This window comes from Phyllopteryx taeniolatus, chromosome 9 (assembly GCF_024500385.1).
Source record: "Phyllopteryx taeniolatus isolate TA_2022b chromosome 9, UOR_Ptae_1.2, whole genome shotgun sequence".
Taxonomy (NCBI): Eukaryota; Metazoa; Chordata; class Actinopteri; order Syngnathiformes; family Syngnathidae; genus Phyllopteryx; species Phyllopteryx taeniolatus.
The window spans coordinates 16,790,702-16,813,088 of NC_084510.1; the positions used below are offsets into that span (position 1 = coordinate 16,790,702).

The following is a 22,387-nucleotide window of genomic DNA, read 5'->3' on the forward strand; positions in this document are numbered from 1 at the left end:
TGAGAATGGTCACAGAGCATTGAGAGGAATCTATCTCTTCCTGTGGAGAGAGCGCCGCGATAACACCAGCGGCAGCCCTGATAAGAAGCAATTCCATGTGATGGACAGAATGAGGAGGCGGGACGAGTACTCACACTGAAGGTTGCCGGTCCCGGCCCAGGCGAAGGGGTCCAGGCTGGAGAAGAACGGGGGGGCCTTGGCCAGCATGCAGGAGCCCTGTGCAGACACATCATAGAGAGGCCGCGGGGCCAGCCCTAGAGCCTCCATGCAGTCAAACATGCTGGACTGGCACCCAGCTAGAAAGTGGGACTCCAGCTAACTCGATGGGTCTGAAGCGGTCTCTCGAAATTCTCCGTGGAGCACCTTAGTTCTGCCCTCGGGCCACTCGATGGACCTCAGCTCTGTAACCGATCTCAGTTCCCCTCTCACCGGCTCTGTGGGCCTCTCGCTCTGCACCACAGGCACAAGCAACGCATGAGCGCATGGGGGGCGGGGTCCAGGGAGGAGGGGTGGGAGGGGCCGGCTGCACGCTTGATGTCTGATAGGCCACGCGGAGAACCCCCAGCTTCCCTCCTAATCGCCTCCAACTTTTCCAGCCTCATATTTCAGATTTGATGCAAATAAGAGCAAACCCCATTGCCTTGCCTTGTAATATACTTGTGAACTTTCTTCCCCTTCATTTAATCACTTCAGGATGGAACGCTGTCTTTTTCCCCCTCAAATGATACCCTGCTCCGTTGCCATTAGCGATGAAAACAAACGACAGTAACACACTAAAAAAATCACCTCACACCTGTTGGGAAGAAGACAGGAGCGTGTTGAGAGATGAGCGGTATATTGAGATGATGGAATCGGCGGAGGTCAAAGTGCTAACACAAACACACTTAGTCATGATGCAACCATTTCCACAACATTAAAAAACTCTTCATACTCATAGCAATGTTTTTTTGTTTGTTTGTTTGTTTTTGATGTCAATCAGAATTCATCCAACTTCCTTCAACATGCATCAACCAACTGTGAACAGACTCAAAGCCTCTTTAGGAAACATTCAATACTTTATTTGGGCCAATTACTGTAGTTTATTTCAAAAACATCCTTGATCTAAAACAAATAACATTGTATTAATGACATGGTTAAATGATTGACTTGAAAATAAATTATGCTAATAAAATAACAAATTTCTTTATTTTTGTTTTAAATGTCCTGCACCAGGTTTTTGTAATTGGTTGTATTTCTGGCAAACAATAAATATGTAACAAAATTGTCTAAGTCGTTTTTGTAAAACAAGAAAACACATTCCACAACTAAGAAAAGTCCAGTTGCCTCAATTAAATCTTTGCTGATTACAGAAATCTGGATGACTGAGAATCTATGCAGAGATGAAGAAAAAAAACTTTTCAGCAAGCACATTGGTCCCTTTTATTGACATTGTGACAGTTTAAAATGGTTTGGCAATTATGCTACTAGGCTAACCATATTTTGGTACATCAAACGGGATAAAAAAAAAGAGATCATTTTGAGGATGACCCTATTACATTTTAGTAAGATATAAATCTTCATATTGATGAGATCATAAAATATAAAAAAAAAAACTACCAACAAGACGGTCAAATCAAAAACGAACTAAAAATATTAAAACAAGCATTATGGATCTGGTACAGATGTGCCACAATTTAATTGCTAAATGTGTTACTCACAAATCCCATCCCATTGTGCTTATGGAGCATCTTCATACAATTGTTGGACCGACCCTAGATTCCTCATACACTGATTGATTAAGGTCCAAGTGCTCTTTTTCAACAATGCCATATAATTGTCACATATTTTCTTATTTGTTTCCATTTCTCCTAAAGCATCCACCGTTTTGTGTTGAGTCCTACCCTAACCCTACCTAATTCAATTCTGTCAAATGGGTCCGGACTGATTAAGTTGTGCGTGTGCAGCTTATTGGACCATAGGACCCGAAGTGCTGCAGGCGACACACACGCACACACACACACACACACACACACACACACACACACGTTGGCCTGCGGTGTGAATAGTTTGTATACTAGACAGTTTCACTCTCCTCCCTCCACTCCTCCCTTTCCTTCCCTCCTTCAAGAGGGATGAACTCTAGAAGAAACCCCCACTGGGGCTCCAACACCCCCCCCCCCCTGCATACACACACATATACACACACATGTACACTTACTCCCAAACATGTCATGCCTTTGGCTTTGTACACTCAGAGTGTTACAATTGTTTTTTTCCTTCTGTTTGTATTTTTCTTTTCAACCCCCTTACTGAATACATTATGATTTCGAAGTTGAAGGGATGCTGCGCTCTATTTCACACATCTTATGAGCGCTCCTCTGACCAACTCTTGTTTTTCTTGTTTTGTTTTACCTGTCTTTCAACATCATGGCCGGGCACACAAACACACACTATAATGACACACCGCAGGGAGTAGAGTGGCACAATAACAGCCCGCTGAGCTCTCTCCACACCTTGAGACAATTACCCTCCCCGCCTCGCAGCACCCTGCCCCCTGTTGCTGCTTTGTGCAAAAGAGACACACAAATATAGGGAATGTGAAAGAAGGAGCAGCCTCATTTTCCTTCACTTTTCCGCAAAACGCCAGTCGCTACCTCACCGAGCGGGCCGAATTGCAGGCGTTCTGCTCTTTGAACCGTAAAAAACTCGCAAACTCGTCGATTCTGCCTCACACTTTTTAAAGGGAGTCACATTACAAGCGTTCACAATCAGGTTCTTCAGCTATTCATCCCGTCGTCATGTCTGACACAAACACACAGAGCTGAACAATAGCCTCTCTCTCTCTTTCTCTCTCCAGCTCAGCCGCGGATATTTGCACAAAGTCTCACTGCGGCCATCAGAGAGCGCACAAATAAGTCACGAATGTGAGGAGCACGGCATTCATGAATGTTGGAATGCGCAGCCTACAGAGTGGCAATGGAAATATCTGTGTGCGTGTGTGTGTGATAGTAACTTGAGGCAGAGAGTTGTGTGTTTTTCTTTGTGTCTGTCATCACAGGCACTCAGTTCAAGTATACACACATAGTGGTGCGTCAGGATGCGCACACACACACACACACACACACACACACACACTACTAAAAGTGACTGAATTTATGTGATGACCACCAAAGGAAAACCACCAAAGGACATAGCTTTCATTATAGGGAAAAAGAAAACAAATGTTTCCTCATTATATCAATATGGTGACATGTTAAAATGTTTTCTAATGTCTGCACAATATTCCACACCAAATCTTAGGACAAAATAATTTTGCTCTTTGCACTGGATGATATACGGTGGATATAAAAAGTCTACACACCCCTGTTCGAAGGCCAGGTTTTTATGACATAAAAAATAAGATCAAGATAAATAATTTCCAATTTTTTTCCAGCATTAATGTGACCTATCACCTGTACAACTCAATGGATTTAAAAAAAAAATATTTTCAAGAGGGGAAGTAAAAATAAACAACTGAGATAATGTGGTTGCACAAGGGTGCACACCCGCTTAACTGAGGTTGTGGCTGCGTTCAGAATTAACTGATCACATCCAGCACGCCCACGACCCTTGTGAGGATAAAGCGGTACGGAAAATGGATGGATGGACATTCAAAATCCAGTTAAATTGGAGTCGGCCCACATCTGCCACCATTTAAAGTTCCTCTGATTAATCCTAAAGTTACACTGTTCTAATAGGCTTTTCCTGACATTTTTGTTCTGTCTTGCAGAAGCCTTGAAGGTATTGCACTAACAGGACTGCTTTTTGAAACAGTTCATAATTTCATCCATCTTGTCTAAGGCCGGAATTCCAGCTGAAGAATTGCATATGTATGAAAAACCCAGGGTGTCCAGAGGGATTTGGGATTTAAAAAAAAAGTTCCTTTTGTGTTTGTGCTGATTGCCGCTTCCATTAGGAAAATAAAAGACATCTTATTGTATGTGTGAATAGGCTGCCAGCAGCTTTTGAAGTGGCTACTGTATGTGCTTACTTCAAGTGCACCAATGTGTCATCTCATTAGGGAACGCCGCGCACGGATTAATTAGCAAAATAATGAGAGATCACTGCAGCTTTATTTGATGTAAAGGAATGGCCATGCGATCAGGATGGAAACCATCTGAGAACTATTTCAAACAACCAAAGCGGGACCTTGTTGGCATGTTAGCCATTAGTATTCAAAAGACACCATCCATCAAGTAGCTTTACACCTCTCTGCTGCCAAGCAAGGGCAGCCATTGAGAATTGGGTGTCACCATGAATCAAAACATTGAGCTCAAATTTGCAAAATAGCTGAGCGCGATGTCTTAGCTAGTTTGCATTTTTATTATTATTTTTTCTTGCTTGGATTAGATTTAAATTGATCTTAATTCCTTTTCAATGCTGCTCTTTGTATTTATTTTTACTTTGTTGGTTGTTTGTATATTATTGGTATGGGTGCACTGTATGTGTGTGAATTTTGCTGCTGTGACTAATTTCCCTCACTTCGCTGCTTAATTTCCAGGCGTTCTGGAGGTTAACATGTCCGCCTTACATTCTGAGGTTCTGGGTTTAAATCTCAGCACAGGCCTGTCCTGTGTGGAGTTTGTACGCTCTCCCCATGCTTTCCTCACACGTTGCAAAAACGTGCATATTAGGTTAACTGTAGACTCTAAAACTGTCCACAGCTGCGAATGTGAGTGTGAATGGTTGTTCATCTATATGTGCCCTGCGATTGGCTAGCAACCAGTCCAGTGTCCCACACCTCTCGCCCAACGTCAGATGGGATAGGCTCACCTAATGAGGGCAAGCGCTTTGGGAAATGGATGGATGGATGGATGGATGGTATAATAAATAGTAGTTTAAATTATTCTGAACTTCAACTACTAAAGTATCTTGATAGATCTATCATAATTACAAGTACCATCTGCTGCCAGCCTCTATTTTCCATCATGATGACCACTAAATCTTAACTACATGACTTAAGTGCAAGTCCGACACATCTGTCTTCATGTGCGATAAAGTATCGGGAGCTACATGTTAGAGATGTAATCACATGCTGTGAGCTACTAGCCTGGTGAAATATATGCTGCTATAGGCTCCACTAAAATGACTGCAGATCAAATGATAGCAGCTGCTCAGGGAGCGTGCACAATTACACACACACACAAACACACACACACACACACAGACTGACAGGCATGTTGGGCCTGATGCCCATTTCACAGGATAGTGGCACACAAAACATACTGTGTAAATTGTTTGATTTGGACAGTGCACTAGCTACCACCTCGGTGCTGCCTTGTTCTTTTTGCACATCCCTCTCCACTGGGAGTGCTGCATTGTGGCTACGAGATTATACAGCTGGCCGGGACATGACTTCAGACTGACTGCAGCAGGCTAATGTAGGAGCTACACTCAGCGGGGGATGTTCAGGTGGGTGTCGGTTGCATACTCTAAATACGGCTATTTATTTCTGGGACAGTAAATATTAGACTATTTGGGATGGCAGTCAAATGAGTGCGGGAGAAAGAATGGAAATTGTGACTAGTTGGTTAAGAGATGTCAGTTTGCTTCCTGAAAAATGTACCCTTCAGCAATGCATCACCCAAAACTGCTGTTAAGACTATTAAAATGCATGTAAACACCTCAGTCTGACTACATTTGAATTCTTAAAAGTTGGATTAACATACCCAGACTATTCAATTGGAAACACGATTCCTCTTGCTCTCATCAATTGAACATTGGAACCGTGGCAGAAATCTGGTCGACTAACTATACATTAATTTCCAAGAAAAGACGACTCGTGCATGGACTGACAAGGAAAATCAATTCATCATCTTCAAGAAGTCAATATTTTAAAGCACAAAGATGGAAGAAAAACGTACCGGTTTTAGAACATGATGGAATATCTCTGAAGAGCTCTTTTCCCAAAATGTCATTCTATTGTGTACAGTACTGTAGACTCTGTTATCTTCTGTTGTTCAGACTGTGACAATGAATTGTTTTAACAGTGTAAAATGTGCAAGTCTGGGTAAACAATCTCATAATAATCCAAATGGATTTATAGTGTTTTGGAATGGGAGTTCCTTTTTTAACTCTTACATTGCATGAGCAAATCTGCATATCTGTGTATCCAACAGCCGTATTTCTAACTACAAAACTTCTTCCTTTCACATTTCAACAACAATAGACTGAAAATAATGTCAATTTTTTAGTCCATGACAGGTAAAAAATAACACTGTTAAACAAACATCTTCTACTTTGCATTTAATCTTCTCTTTTCATACTAGCGATGACTTTTGATTGGGATCCAATAATTGTAAGAGTATTTTAGTAGTAGTGTCAAAAGTTGACAAACTGCAGGAGCCTTCAGCTTTTTGTTGTTGTTTTTTTTTCATTGCTTTTGAATGTCACCATAACCGCAGACCCAAGGCAGCGCTCCTTTGTGCAAAAATTGTTGTAAGGGATAACTTTACAACTCTTTGGACTAACACAATAGAGATGTAGTATTTTGTGATGTTCAAATTTGAATAAAAAAAAAGCAGTTTTGATGTTGATCAACTGATTTGCTCAGTCATCATGTCACAGTTTAAAATGGATGTTCTATAGCTTTTCCACCACATCCCTAACAGCTATGTTTTTCTTCCCAACATATACTTACAAAAAAATTTACTTCTTTAAAGTGATGTAGGATAAATGTATCCTCTTGTCAGTCAAGAGGATACATTTATGGATGTATGAGATAAACAAAATATTAGAAACAGCAAGATTGTTGCTGTGGTAATAAGGTCATACAATTGAAGTGGGGATTTTTGTGCCAGTGATGTTATGAAGGCTCTTTATGCTCAGAATTCACCACCCCTGATTTACTGTCAATGTGAGTGTGTATTTGTCTATTTTTTTCCTTTGTTCTCCTTGCTTTCATACCACTTTCAAATTTAATATGATAATAAATGTATTGATAATAATGATATTAAAAAAAGGAAGCATTCCTGGCATTAGTTTAAGGGAAAAGTACACGCTTAGACAGGGAATGTAAGGAACCACTGTATTTATTGGTATGTTTCTATATGGGCTCTTGCACAGCTAGGCATTATAAAAGCACAATAGCACCCCCTGAAGCCCAAAAGAAGCAATCTCATGCTTCAATTCAAGGCTCAACTCAACTTTAGACAGCACTTTAAAAAACAACCGCAGCTCAAACAAAGTGCTGTACACAAATTTAAGCCTCAAAACAGCCCGGAAACGCCCCAAAATTGAGAGGAATTCCAATGTTGTTCACACAGCACAGACAAGGCTGCACTCAGTGTCATGTGCAGAACTGTGTGACTGAGATTAAAAATGCCAATTCTTCATGCATTTTATAATTACCACGAGAATATGACCTCAGCTGCATTTTTGAGCCAGTTCTGGATATTAACTGGAATTTTAGAGAGTTTTTCTTTGTACATCCATCAATTTTGTACAGCGCGACTGCATTAGAAGAGCTGAGATTCGAACGCAGAACCACTCAATTACGAGGCGTACATGCTAACCACTACCAACCGTGCTGCACATTAGTGTTGTACATTATTATAAAATACATTCTGTGCGCAAACATGGGAGTAATTGCTACTAAATCTTTGAATAAAAGCTGTAGCACTGTCACTATAGAATCTCTTTAGAATCGATTCTCCTATTGATTATTGATTTAATAATCAAATATTAATTGGCGGCGGCACGGTGGCCGACTGGTTAGAGCGTCAGCCTCACAGTTCTGAGGACCCGGGTTCAGTCCCCGGCCCCGTCTGTGTGGAGTTTGCATGTTCTCCCCGTGTCTGTGTGGGTTTTCTCCGGGCACTCCGGTTTCCTCCCACATCCCAAAAACATGCATTAATTGGAGACTCTAAATTGCCCGTAGGCATGACTGTGAGTGTGAATGGTTGTTTGTTCCTATGTGCCCTGCGATTGGCTGGCAACCAGTTCAGGGTGTACCCCGCCTCCTGCCCGATGACAGCTGGGATAGGCTCCAGCACGCCCGCGACCCTAGTGAGGAGAAGCGGCTCAGAAAATGGATGGATGGATATTAATTGGCCTCCCCCCAAAATATCAACTCAAAAAAACGTTTTTCTTTCATACTAACATGCATTCTATTGTCATTGATGAGGGATGGACCTCTGTATTTAAACTGCATATTTTATGTGGTCTAAATTGGGTGTACAGAATTTGAAACAACAAAATGTTAATTTCTAAATGGTTAGCAATAGCAATTAGCATTAGCATGCTAGCAACTACCATTTTAGGTAAAAAAAAAATAAATACTATCCAGTTCACTCATAAATCATTTTATATGTACATTACACATCTAACAGTGTCTTAAAAATCACTTACAAATGTCTCTCTGTGGGTTTTGGCAAAGTTGATCACTATCTGAACACTGCGTCCATCTGCAATAAATGTCTATGTGAAAGATGGATTCCGGCGGTACCACACATGGTTCCGGGCAGAACCTTTTTTTTTTTTTGTTCCCGGCGGAGCTTCATGGCAGAAATTTTGCCTCAATTTATTTTTGTAGTGGATTTAGCCGGATTATTTGATTCCCCCCCCCCCCCCCCCCCCCCCCCCCCCAGCCCAAAAGAGCAGAGCAATAGTCTACTGTAATATGGGACCCAGTTCCATGTTTGAAAACACAAATTGAATTCAAGTCATTACTTACACAATGCCGCCATCTCTTTGGGAAGGTCTGCCCCAAAGCGACCAAAAAGGTTGCTGCTGGCCAACAGATCAAAGGGGGAGTGGCTCCTCATGGCATTGAAGGGGAAAGGGTACATGGTGCGAGGGAAGCCGGCCATATGACGCAGTTGATGCTCCCTGTTGGTTGCCATGGTAACACGAAAAGCTGCCGATGTAAGTTTGGTGGTTTTTAGCGGTCTTTTCTCGACGTCTTGGTGGTGGTCAGGAGCCGCGGGTGAATGTAAAAAGGGCCGGTGCCATTCAGGCCCTCAAGTTGCAGTTGCTGGCTTCTCCCTGGTTGGGATGCAGGGAGGTGAGGCGGATGATGCTGATGGCCTCCCAGGAACCAGGTTGGGAAGAGCCTGGCCACAGTCTGGAGACGACAGAAGACAACAGAGACCAGTTAGACGCTAGAACAAGAGAAAAGTTTCTTCGCAACTCACTTTCAATCAAATAAATGTGAAAAAACAATCCTGTAGCTCAAGTAAAGAACAAAAAGAAAGTTGCTGGTGAAAAAAAAGTGCGAAAAGAAACAGCCCTTCTCTTCTGCTCACTTTCCCAAATGGTGTAATGATTTCAGGCAATGCCATATGATTTCAATCAGCACAACTGTATTATAAAGGGTCTCTGTGTTGCCCTTGCCAGCCTGCCAGCAACATGGGTAAAATTAACCCCTAACAACAATACACGCACACAAAACTAAGTCGAGCTCATCGTAGGCCACAGGAAGCCCCCTGTGCTTTCGCTTTGCTCAAGGTCGCCGCAATCTCATCCCACCTTTTCTGTCTGTTTGGACTCCCGCTGTGCCTCAGTGACCCGCCGGAAAAAGTTATACGAGAGCTGCCCTCTCTTGTTTCTTTCTTATTCCCTTCAGTGATTTCACAAGTAGGCGGGGCTTAAGTCTCTGTGGTAGAGCTGTGGTAAATACAGCTCAGCCAAAGAATGTCGTGTTGTTTTGGGCCTGCTTCAGCATGCGAATCAAACACACACACGCACACAGGCCGATGGAGAGAGATCTGAATATACAAATGTCTTCCACTGAAGTACAAAGAGGAATATACTGAAACAGCAGGAAGAAAGGCAAAAATAGACACAGTAGAAAGAAGTAAAGGCGAATCCCTGCTCGGCTGTCATTGTTATCACAGGTACACGCTGTCAAACACAACTGCTTGTCACTTTCAGAGAAGCCGGAGCGAGTCAACTCATACCTGCTGAAAAAGTAAACTGTTACACTTGTACAGAAACACACGCACACACAGTATACACGTTAATGTAGCTGGGATATGCTTCACGCAGTTTCATTGTAAGAACGTTTTAGTCTTGCACCTCACATTTTGAAAGGCATAATAGCCTCACTGCGGTCCAAAAACAACGCTTCGCTTACTCGGAATAATCCACAAGCCCCAGTTTGGAAAGTTTTTATAGGACTCGCTCCGCCATAAAAGAAAGTACATCCAGTGTACACAATTGTTCACTTTGACTAGTATTTACATGCGGCGGTTTGCATCCCAAAATGTGCTGTAATACCCCCACAACTTTCTGAATACAGAACATTTTGCAGGGGATAGGGACAAAAGTACAGGTAACGAACACCCCCCTAAAAAGGTTTATAATTACCTATATTCATAGTTAAAACATCTTCAATTCCAAACTATAAATTCCAAAAAACTCATCTTACTACATTACCCTTGAAAATAAATTGCTTACAGATGATTTGATTTTGAAAAAAAAATCCAAATCCAAAATGCACAACACTTTCATTTCCACTGACAACCCAGGCTAAACTTAGCTTCTCCCAGACATACAAAATATTTGTCTCCAAGTCAAGATTCATCACCTCAACATTCCTTGATGCTAATTACTAATTTCTTATTAGCCAGACACTTTAGGGCATTACAGAAAGAGCACAAAAATATGCTAATAGGTGACCTTTTCAGCTAAATGAATTTGTGAATAGCAAACTTTGTATAGGCGTGGGTTTACTGTATTTAAACTGCATGCATTCTGAGACACTACTGCAACACCTTTTACAGTGGATAAGAAACGTCTACACACCCCTGTTCAAACGCCAGATTTCTGTGATCTATATATAAATGATAAATCATTTCAAAACCTTTTCCATTATTAAGGTGACCTATAACCTTTACAACTGGATGGCTTTTTTCCCATCTTTTTGAGAGGGGAGGTAAAAAAATAAATAAAAATAAAAAATGGAGATACTGTGCACAAGTGTGCACACCCTCTTATAACTATGGATGTGACTGTGTTAAAAAATCACGTTGAAACTCATGATAAACAGTGATTACCCCAAAATAAAGCTCTAAAAGACTTTCCATGACATTATTATTTTTTCTTTCCAGTAGAAGCCTGAAGGTTTTGTGCTAACAATTACAGCTATTTAGAAATGTTCAGAATTCCCTCCACCTTGACAAAGGCCCCATTTCTAGCTGAAGAAAAACGGCCACAAAGCGTGATGGTGCATGCTCCACTGTCAGTACAGTATGGTCTTTTTTAGATGATGAGCAATGTTGTGTTTGTGCCAAACAGACACATTTTGCCACGAGCTTGTAAGATTTTGTTATGGTCTGATGACACCAAAGTTGAATGTTTTGGTCATAATTCCTAAAGGTGTGTTTGCGGCAGACACAATACTGTTCATCACCAAAAGAACATCATACCTACAGTGAAGCATGGTGTTGGCAGCATCAGGCTTTGGGGTCTCAGTCAAACTGGAGGGAATTATGAACAGTTCGAAATAACAGTCAGTGTTAGCACAAAACCTTTAGGCTTCTGCTAGAAAGCAACAACAACAAAAAAAGTCAGGAAAAGCCTGCTAGAACAGCTCAACTATATTTGGGGTTAATCATAGACACTTTAAAATGTGACTGACTCATTTCACATGAGTTTGAATGTGATTGGTTAAATCTGAACACAGCCATGTTCTTAGTCATGAGAGTGTGCACACTTGTTCAACCACATTATTTCAATTGTTTATTTTTTACTTCCTCGCTCCAAAAATATTTTTTTTCCTATTGCATTGTACAGTACTTTGGTTTCCTCCCACATCCCCAAAACATGCAAGGTAGGTTAATTGAAGACTCTAAATTGTCCGTAGGTGTGAATGGTTGTTTGTTTATATGTGCCCGAAGATAGCTGGGATAGGCTCCAGCACGGCCGCGACCCTAGTGAGGATAAGCAGTATGGGAAATGGATGGATGAATGAATTTTAACTAGCCAGAAGAATAAGTTTGTTCCGCTTTGGCGTTAATGACATTCTCATATCGTCTGCTGCATAAAATCACGCACCTTACAAGTAAGATCAGCTCTTATTAAGTATTGCTTGTTTAAACAGTTTTAAACCAATACTTCATAACTCACTCTGAAGAAACTTTGTTACCTTCTTTTTTTTTTTTTTTAAAGATATATTAAACATGGCTCTGGAAATAATCAGATTTCATGAGCATTAATAATACAGCGCATAGGGTAACATTAGTATGACAAATCAGCAGTTGTTATTACAGTAAAATTCTTTTGCTCTTTCTTCCCCCACTCTCACACACAAAGTCAGCACAGTCAGTGTTGTTTTTAAAGTCATATTTCCCATATTGACATATTTCTGTAACTGCTCGGCTCCGCTGCGGTTTTTCTTCACCGCGAGGGCCAGTTCGGGAGAGTCCCTGTAACTATTTCCACAAAGAACTTGACTGTTTGTCGATCAAAGAATGTCAAACACCGGTTGGACAAAGTAGGCAGTTAGTTTAAAAAAAAAAAAAGATTATACACATGGACATGTGCAGAATGCCACATTTAACAAACATTAACATACACGTGCGTGCGTAAAAGAGGAACACCGACACATGCAAGCAGAGACATGCAGCCAGCAGAAGTGTATGTACACAGATGTTCTGCACATTTAACCCTTTGGGGTCAAGGAATCTTTCTCCCCCAAATGTCGGATATACATGTATCATATTCAAAAGAACTTGTTTTCTTTGTTCAGCACAACTTGTGCTATTTTTTTTAAAATGACACGCTGGTTTGAAAATATGATCAAGTAGAGTGAAGCCAAAAGAAACTAGTAAAATTGAGTTTCAATTCAAGTGACTTTCAAAACAAGAAACTAGATAAAGTTTCAAAATACTTGCTTTTCCAGGCATCCCAGTGTAGACAAACCTGAGAGCGTTAATCGTGTTCAGGGGCAAATAATCAAGATGGAAATGCGGCCGGTTCACACAAGCTGAAGCATCATTGAAAGCTGCAACTGACCTTGAAGAATGAAGGAGTAAATATAGGACAGAGAATCCCCTCCACAGATGTAGCCTTTGGGTCACTCAGGTTTACTGAGACTCTTTAGCAAAATCAAACCCAAAAAGACTAAAAGCCCAAGTATGAAAGCCAGATGTATTAAAAGGTTTGCCATGCAGGGGGAAAAAAAAAGTGTTGAAAGCTGAAAAAAAGATGGCGAAAGAGAGCATGAGGAACATAGGAAGGTGTTCCAAGCATCTGGCTGGCCATGTGTAAGAGTGGAGTGCTATTAATTAGAGGCACATTGGAAAGTGGATTAATAAGAGAAAGAAGGGACTGTGGTGAAACAGCATGGGGCAACAAGAAAGCAGACAGGGTCGGTACAGACAGCAAACATAAAAATAAAGAAACAGTTTTATTTCTGCTAATAAACTATGCAATAATGTGCGCCCAAGCCAAGGAATGGTTTCTTTCTCTCTAATGAGTAACACCCTCCGCCCCCGCGCTCTGCCTCCAGGGGGAATACACCTTGGGTAGGGCAACAAAAGTGGTGCTGTGTCTCCAGGCCTCAATGCTGCTTTATGAGCGCAGGCTGGGTCAGGTCAGACTGGGTCACCTGGTACTGGTCCTGCTGACACACACGCTCACATATACGCATAAACTGGTGCGGCCTTTTTCCAGACAATGGGGATTAAAAACAGCTTTGGTGTAAAGACGATGAAGGGGGCTTTCCATTGGACTGTCTTTTCCAACAAGTTGCTACATAAGTTACCATCAGTTGTGCTTATTTTCTCTCGATTTCCACATCCAAACAGTTGAAATGACATAAACTTTTTCAAACACGTGTCCTGCCGTTTGTGAGGCGAGTCATCTGGATCTAGTTATCCTTTGTAAATGTGACTGGATTTTATAGTTTTTCCAAATGACCTTGTGGTTAGAGTTACAGTATGAAACACACACGGTCATTACTGAGAGTCACACTGGTAACGTGTGCACACCACAATTTCAAGTTGATTTCATTAAAGCCCTCATGCAAACAAGAATCCCCAAACAGAAAAACAACTGAGTCTACATCACAGCATATTTCTGGTCGAAAGACTGAAAAACAAACACATTTAAGTCACATTTAACTTTTTAGACAAGTTTTTGACAAAGCAGACACTCTTGTTCATTATTTGTTTAGTACCTTGGCCACTTAAACACGCAGATAGGAGGAGTAAACTGTTTATCTGCCAACCCTTCAGCTTCCATGCTTGTGAAATGCAAGGCGGGCACTCGTTTGTTGTAACACGGACCTTAACGTTAGTCTACATTACTAACATAATGTTAGCGCTGCGGGCTGCGGAGTGTCTCTTTTAATTATGAGTACCGTTTAATGTTTTTTTTTTTTTTTTACCGTGACAAGGACATTATAACTCAACCATAACGGTACGTACAGTGTGCTTCACTGTGTGACATATGGCCAATCTGATGTTCCGTAAGTGGCAAAACCTTTAGTCAAGTTGGTAAAAAAAAAACGTCGCGAATGTGGCTAGATAGGAATAAGAGAAAAATGGATCATCATCATGTACCCAAACAGAGGACGGTTTGGGTGAAGGGAGATGAAGGAAATATTTTTCTCTGTCGAGGTTTCTTTATTTTAGTTAGAACAAATTCAACACTTCCAAAACTTGTTGTAGAACAAAGAATATTTGTCTTATTCCTAGTCATCTGGTCTAAGCTTGTAAATGCACAGCCATGAACCTAATGTGTTAATGTCACAAAATACCAAAATGCTAGCTTTTTAAGTGTAGATGCACAAAGGCTGTTAAGTGGGAAGTTCCCACTGGGAGCTCTTATTAAAAGTGCATTTAAAATGTGAAATGCCATTCTGAACCAAAACAAAGGTTTGAACAAACATAACCTCTAAGACAGTTCAGTTAAGATTTGTTAAATTAAACTATGTAAAATTGTTTGGGACTTTACTGTTGTGTCAATATGCTAAACAGAAAAGGGGAAACTCAAACTTTATTTTTCTTAAGTTCAGCACTTAATTTGAACACGTAAAACTTTCTCTTTTTATTTACTTGCCGTTATTGTGAAATGCAGCCATACTTTTATTATAGTAAATAAGAGAACATCTTGAATGTTTTTGGGAAAATACATTGTTCTAAAAAAATTTGCTATCGTGACAGGCCTAAACACATAATATATTGAGAGAGAGCAAGAGCAATGGATAAAACAAAAATATTATAGAACAGTATAAAAGGTTAAAGAGTAACAACTGTAATAAAAAATTTGCAATATAGCGGAACTGTGAAGCAAGACCGCAATGTAACGGAGGATTACTGTATCTGTATTCCGTGATGATAAGTTGTAGGGACTCATTGTTCCAGAGCTAGGACTCATTGTTTCCATGACGTGCATCCCGGCACTCACATAGTCTCAAGTGTAAAAGGATCTATGTATAGCCCTTGATTATCTATGCTAAAAGATGCAGTTAGTTTAAAAAATTTATATATATTCCAAGACACCACACACGCCTGCAAAGACGTGTACTTTACTAGCTGTGATGAATACATGCAGCGATAAACAGTTAAACATATGGTCAAAAGCCAAAGAGGCCAATGCCAATTCATGAGTGTACTGCACACAAACACAACGGATCTGTGTTATAACATCACATCTGTAATAAACACTGTTTGATCATGTTATTGTTTGTACAGGTTTGTACAAACACTGCTCACAAAACAACAATATGTGAGGTGTTCACACACTTTTGAACCAAATACTGTAGGGCAGTTCTGTTGAGTTTAGCACACAATATTTATTGTTTCCATGGTCAGCACTCGTGAATTGTACCATAATAACTTTTCGTGGGACCCTCCATTTTGGTACAGAGTCAGACCGCAGCCGTACAGTGGAAATAGACAAGCGGACTTGTCACTTCTGTGTGACAACAAGTATGAATTAGAAAGAATGCAAAACAAATATTCTCTCAAAATCTGTCTTCTTGCAACTACACCGAGCAACTGTAATCATTAAGGACATTAAATGCTTGACTTCCTCCATTTTTGTCCTTTGATATCTGTGTCACGCTAAAAAACTTTACCATGGAGAGCAGAAATGAATGAAGGTTTTTGACTGCTGTAAGCAATTAGGTTAGCGCCATGGCACTGACGTTGACACATATCCACTTTAAAACGTGACGAATTTCCCTGGTGACCCTGTAGAACTCTTCCCTGAAATGAACGCTGCATTACTGACCACTTTCAAAACCACCTTAAAAACCACATGCGCACCAAGGCCCCTGCAACCTTTACCATTATGTATCATTTCGTTGCCAACCATGTAAATTTCCCTACACAGTATATCCAGTAGTGGAGCTATTCTAATCTTATTATAACAATTAGTGTGTTATTGTGGCTGCTTACAAAAGCACATACTGTAGATCTTGTATCTAAACACGATGAAAAGCATAATATCCTAACAACATTAGTGCAACAAGTCAAAAGCAACAATTTTAGATGGCTGTGAAGATAGACAAGCTTCATAACCACATTATCTGAGCAATTTAGCACCATGGAGTGCTATTGGTTATCCTTTGTCTTACAGATTTTCCACATTGGAAAGTTTAAAATTACAAGCAAAAATGCCATTCCCTACCACACAATAAATACACAAAATTATTGTCCAATGTGGCACTTTGGACATCTGGCCTGCTCTACGACACTGAAAACATCCAAATTAGCCAATGCGTTGTCATAGTTTTCATTGCCCCCGCTATTTCTAATTGTTGTCATTTTCTTGGTGCTTTTTTTCTACCTAAATTCTGCAAGTCATCTGCCACACACACCCACACAACTACTTTTACATCTTTTACATTCCATTTGGCACACATAGCAGATCATGACGTCAAACAAGGACAGTAAGCCAATTTCATGTAACTTTGATTGAAGCAGTGAAATGGGTTTAAACGTGGAACATAGACGTGATGCGCAGCAATGTTTTGCCTCCAGTGGGGACAAATTCTCTGCTCTGCACTGTACAATGATGGCCTTTATTTAGCTTGATAATGTGGTTGATTAGTACTCAATTTTAGCATGTTTTCTGGATTACATGGTGATGAGCCTCCATCCTGAAAATTATCTACATCCCAGAGTGTGAGAGATTTCTGAAGATGTGTTCTTGGGAAACGCACTGAACTCAACATCCCCGTAATTGTCTTTCTAGACCTTAAAAGTTGTTGTTATTTTCCAAAGTAATGTAAGCATGTTTAAAGGCAATGTGTTCCAGGCTTTATCTCATTGAATTGGTTGCTTCTGTATCTGTCTTTGTTGTTCGCGTTGCTTGTCAGCTGCAGTCTCTATTTTTACACGGAAATCAAACATCAGTGAAACACCAGCAACATTTAGTTTTTAATTGACTTAGTTACTTGCATAACATCAATCATTTTTGCAACATACAGTATGTATTTAACTTCCCTCAGCTGGGGGAAGCCACATGTAAGGCAGCACTCGCTTAATGCAGATCCATCTTTTTTTGAACGACGCTTCAGCCACGGATGATTTGCAAAAGATCAATAAGAAATAAAAACATTTTGGAAATAACTTTTAAACAAAGGGAAAAACAAGACAATAAGCTGGAAACATACCAACCACAATCAAATCTGCTTGATCTAAGATGTGTTCAAACAGGGTTGGGAGATATCAACGTCCCACAATATCGCTAATGAGAGGCGAATGCTCCTTTCCCACTGCATGGTACCCACTCAGCTCACTGTGCCTATTCTTGCTAATGAGACTTCATTTTGACACAAATAAACACATATAGGGTCATTTTTGCATGCCCTGTTGCTCGGCCTTAGCAATGGACACAGTCTTATTAAACTCCACAGTCTCCACTTTGCTGCAGCGGCCGGTTTCCATGCTGCACTCAGTCTCCTATCGAATCAAAATGTCTTCTTACAATGGCCAGTGACCACAAATACGGGAGACGCTTTCTTGTTTTTTTTAGTGTGTCTTGTTTCGCCTGATGCGCTTAAGGCAGTGTTATTTTCAGAATTTCCTGCTGTACTATTTTGAGGTGCCCTGAGATTGGTTGGTGACGAGTCCAGGGTGTACCACGCCTCTCACCCAAAGTCAGCAGGGATAGCCTCGAGCTCTCCCACGACCCAAGTGACGATAAGCAGTATTGAAAATGGATGGATGGACTTTGCAGGTGGAAAACTGACTGTCTCAAACCAAGGTTAGAAGAGCCAGTAGCTACATAAGAATAACAGCCACAAACTTCACCATTATATTTTCATTGGACTGCATCCATGTCCAGTGTCAAGATGAGGAATGTGCCAATGTGATAATTAATTGATCATTTAATGTATTTGGCATGTCATATGCTGTTGTTATACGTTATTTGGTTTGAAATTCACTGTTACCCTGGCAAGGACTTTGATAAATGAGCCCAACATTTTTCAAAACACCGAAAGCTACATAAATCAAGCACTCGCCACAAAAACAGGACTACAGGGATTTTGTAATTACACAGTGTAAATTTGGTATTAGCAGCAGTAATGGGGATGATGTGGATGACCGTGACGTTATATAAAACACAATGTTGTCATTATGTGGAGTCAAGCCTGTGGGCTGCTCAAGGTCTCTAGGTCGATGCCGGGGTCAGCTTCTGTCGCTCCAGGCCGCACAGCCAGGCCATGGGTCAGGCCTAATTGAGGCATTTGGTAGGCAGCTTTTTATTTAGTATTTAAGTGAAAAGTGAGTCTAAACTCCCCTGAACACCCACACACGCTCACACTCGCACATAGTCTGTGGCGCCAGATAGAAGACTATAAGTGCGTTTTGAAAGGATTTGTAGCCAGTGCTGAGCACAGAATCTCCTCGGGCCACATCTGAACACACATTGTGAGCTTCTTTCGATGCACTGGCACACACAGAAAAGCAGAAATTCAAGTGACTTCCAAATCTCTGAAGCCAATTAGGCATGCATGACTCTCACAACATCTCTCTAAACAATTCCATGGACAATGTGTAATGCTGTGGAAAACAAGAAAACATTTGGTAGGTTGAGGACGCAAAAGTCTCAAGTTGCTGCTTGTTGTACAATAACAAGCAAGAGGACAACTACTGACAAAAGGTTGGACATATGTGGAGACAAGGACTGAGAATAAAGACTAAAAGTTAGAGAGACACAGATGAGCCCGACAGTCATTCTTGAAAATTGTAGACAGCAAAGATGAGATTGCGGCAGGGATAAATAACAACATCCAACACACCCAAATCAATTTCAGCACACACTCATAAACAATCTGAGGAGTTTCCATGCTCCAGGATTTAACCAACAACAGATGCATCCAACTTTATTTCATAGCGCTCTGAGTTGGGTTGTTCAAATGGACCAGCTTATGGTTCAGTCGACCATGGCAGATGTCTACAGATACAGAAAAGAAATTGGAGTTGAAAAAGACAAGATGAGCAGACAAGAAAAATACTATATAGTGCAGGGAACTTGAATAGGTGGACTTTTGTTTGGATTCGGACACAGACATGTTAGCAAACTTATAAGCACAGGTAGGCTCCCATGTGACCGGTCTCAGCCAATTAAATCGCCCACTCAGAACCGCTTTGCAAGTAGAGCGAGTGCATATGTCCGAGGCAGGCATGTGGTGAAGTGAGTTTAGGGTAAACGGGTAAAGTCGGGCTTTTTAGTTATTATACAAGTTATTTTTGTGTCTGTAGGTTTTTCAAAAACAGAATGGAGCAACTCAAAATGCTCACACCAAACCTTTAGTTTTCCCCCCCAATTGAAGGCATTTTAAAATTGTGAATTTATTTCAAACTCACAAATTCAATACATGGTATACTTGTCCCTCCAGTTCAGTTTAAAAATCAGCAATAATTATTGGAGCTGTTCAAGAATCGGTGGTGGCTCAAATTGGCATTCGAGTCCGCCGAAAGAAACAAACGCCGAATCAGAATTTTCGGATTTGAATGACACCAAATTAAACAATAACATACTACTTACTTTAATCTGACAAGAGCTGCAACTGCTGCCACGCCGCATTTACTTAAAAAAATACAAAATATTTCACAATTTTTGGCCTTTGTTTATGGCCGCCGAGCTTTTGAGTTACTGCACATAGTTTCTGCGCGTGTACGCAGTTGTAGTTATAGCCCTACACCGAGATCTCCGCGGAAGGAGAAGTCCATTAGCCTAGCCTGAGGACCTGCACGGATATTCACCACAACCGAAGCCGAAAAGGAGTCATCGCTGAAATGGACGGCGATCGCGTCAGAACGAATGGGACAAATTTGATCCAACACTGCGTGCCAGATAAAGAGACTCAGGCGGCGTGCACGAAAGGAGGCAGCTGGTCCAAGGCAGCGAAGATTTACGGCACAGACAGGCACGAAACCAATCCGGGTTCTACCTCTGGCCACAGTACGGCGAGTGATCCTGGTTAAAGTAAGTCATTTTAAACCAAAAAGAAAAACTTTTCCGAAGAAAGAAGTGGCAGCCAAAACGTGCCAGCATAGATTGTTTTCAAATAATCAAATTGGATATTTCATTTATTGGACGATGATGTCTTTATTTCATCATAATAAAAGGAGTAATGATTTGATCACGATTTTGAAAGTCATTTATTAATGTCAACACAAATAGCAAATCTGGATTCAGAGGGCGAGTCCAAGCCCTAGTAATTATTCTATACATTTTTCTATTTTTTTAACAGTTGGTGACATCAAAAATATTTGCGGCTCAATTATAATGTGCACAATACTTTTCCCTGAATTGGACGTCTTTAACTTTTAATTACAATTGTGAGTCAGTTGTCAGCATGACCCGAGTGTTTACACGTAATTGTTTATGACCGTTATTGACGTGATGAACAGTGACATGATGACACGACGGAAAGAGGCATGGCAGGCCGCTCAACAGTATAGTGTCAGGTGACCTGGATAGCTTGGATCAAGTGGGGATAAGGCACCTAGCATCTTCCTCTTAATCATCAATCACATAGTATTTATAGAGCACAGGCAGCATTAAGGACGTTATAACGAAAAGTGCCAATGCAAACTGGCAGCAATCGGACATGTGTCGTGATACCCACAGTAGGCTACTTGGAATTATATAACTGTGCAGATAGGAACCTGTTCACATAAGCTTCAGGAAGGGATGCAAGACTGAATGTGCGTGTACTCAGTTGTACCAGACCATTTGGCAATTTGTGATGGATCAACTTAGTCGCGCAGTTTGACGGCACATAGCCTGCAGCCAACTTTGTCTGCTGCTGCACAATCTCACCTGAAGCACTCGATTAGTGACTGACTACCTCAAAACTTAGAAACTGCTATTGTCATTCTTTAAAAGTTTGTAAAATAACGAAACCCATTTCAGAGTAGAGTTGATCTTTCAGCATAGGTGAATCAGAGAGGTTAGGCATGTGCATCCATCACTGGAGCAAACCGAGACGTGCTAACACCCATGTAAGAGTTCATCCGCTCACACGGAGTGGCCCTCAAGTGCATGCGAGCGCCGATCAGCTTTCATTCCCCTCCTTAAATGTTTCTTTCTGTTTGCCCTGTTCTTGATTAAAGCTGTCCTCAAGAAACCCAACCTCTGCACTCGTGCTGTCCCAAAAAACACAAACAGAGAGCGAAAGAGAGACATCTCACTCGTGCTCTGACATGTCTGTCTTTTCTTACACACCGCTGACACACGTTCAAGTTTTAAAGGAAATTTCAGATCAAGCGAAAAACAAGATTACAAGTCAAACTTACCAGATGTCTGATGTGAGTCCAGCACAGTCTATTTGCTGTTTTTTTTTGGGGGGGGGGCTTCGTTTTTTTTTTTTTTTAAAGGGGTATAAGTCAGATGTGTAATGAGCAGAGTTTGAACTCAAAGTTGTGAAGTTTCTCTATCAGCGCCACAACTGACTTTAGCCTGTTGCATTCCGCCTCCCTCTCCTTCTCCCGACTCTCTCTCTCTCTCGAAGTCATAGTGTGCTTTGATTCACAAACCCTGCCTCTGTCACGTGATCCGAAACCTCAAATATACAGTGCATTTTTTTTGCCAGCCACAGAATGCCTGTAGGAAGGGAGAATGGGGTCCACAAGGCTTAGGTTTCATTGTGCTGCCCACCCCCTCCCCCTTTTTTGTAGCCCTCTTTCTCTTTGTCTCATAGCACATTTTACTTTTCTACGACGTATTACAAGCCAATACTCTTTGATTGAATTTTGACTCGAGCTATTTGGTGCTATCCAAATATAGTCCACAGCTGACAAGATGGTTGCACAAATGAAACAGTCATTAGCTCATAGGCACATACAAACACACATGCCAAACAGGGCCGCACACCTTTGGGGGTATCGGTATCAGCTTATAGACCATTGCACCGTGTTTACAATCCCTTGACTTAAACCTTGTGGCCAACCAATGTGGG

The 22,387-nt window shown here is 41.0% G+C and overlaps 1 protein-coding gene across 6 annotated transcripts in view; it reads right to left on the reverse strand.

Moving 5' to 3' along the window:
• Positions 1–21,940, reverse strand: part of LOC133483163 (retinoic acid receptor gamma-A-like) — a 37,367-nt gene extending 15,427 nt beyond the window's left edge. The window contains exons 1-3 of one of the 6 annotated variants that reach the window (XM_061783928.1): positions 21,726–21,940; positions 8,693–9,082; positions 135–254 (exon numbers count right to left, since the gene is read on the reverse strand). In XM_061783928.1, the coding sequence (XP_061639912.1) occupies positions 135–254; positions 8,693–8,861 (289 nt within the window). In that variant the 5' untranslated portion in view covers positions 8,862–9,082; positions 21,726–21,940. Of the gene's footprint in view, positions 1–134; positions 451–8,692; positions 9,083–9,152; positions 9,176–9,486; positions 9,607–21,725 lie in introns of those variants that run through there. The other 5 variants (XM_061783929.1, XM_061783930.1, XM_061783931.1 and 2 more) reach the window with 5 other exon arrangements.
• Between the last annotated feature and the right edge of the window lie 447 nt (positions 21,941–22,387).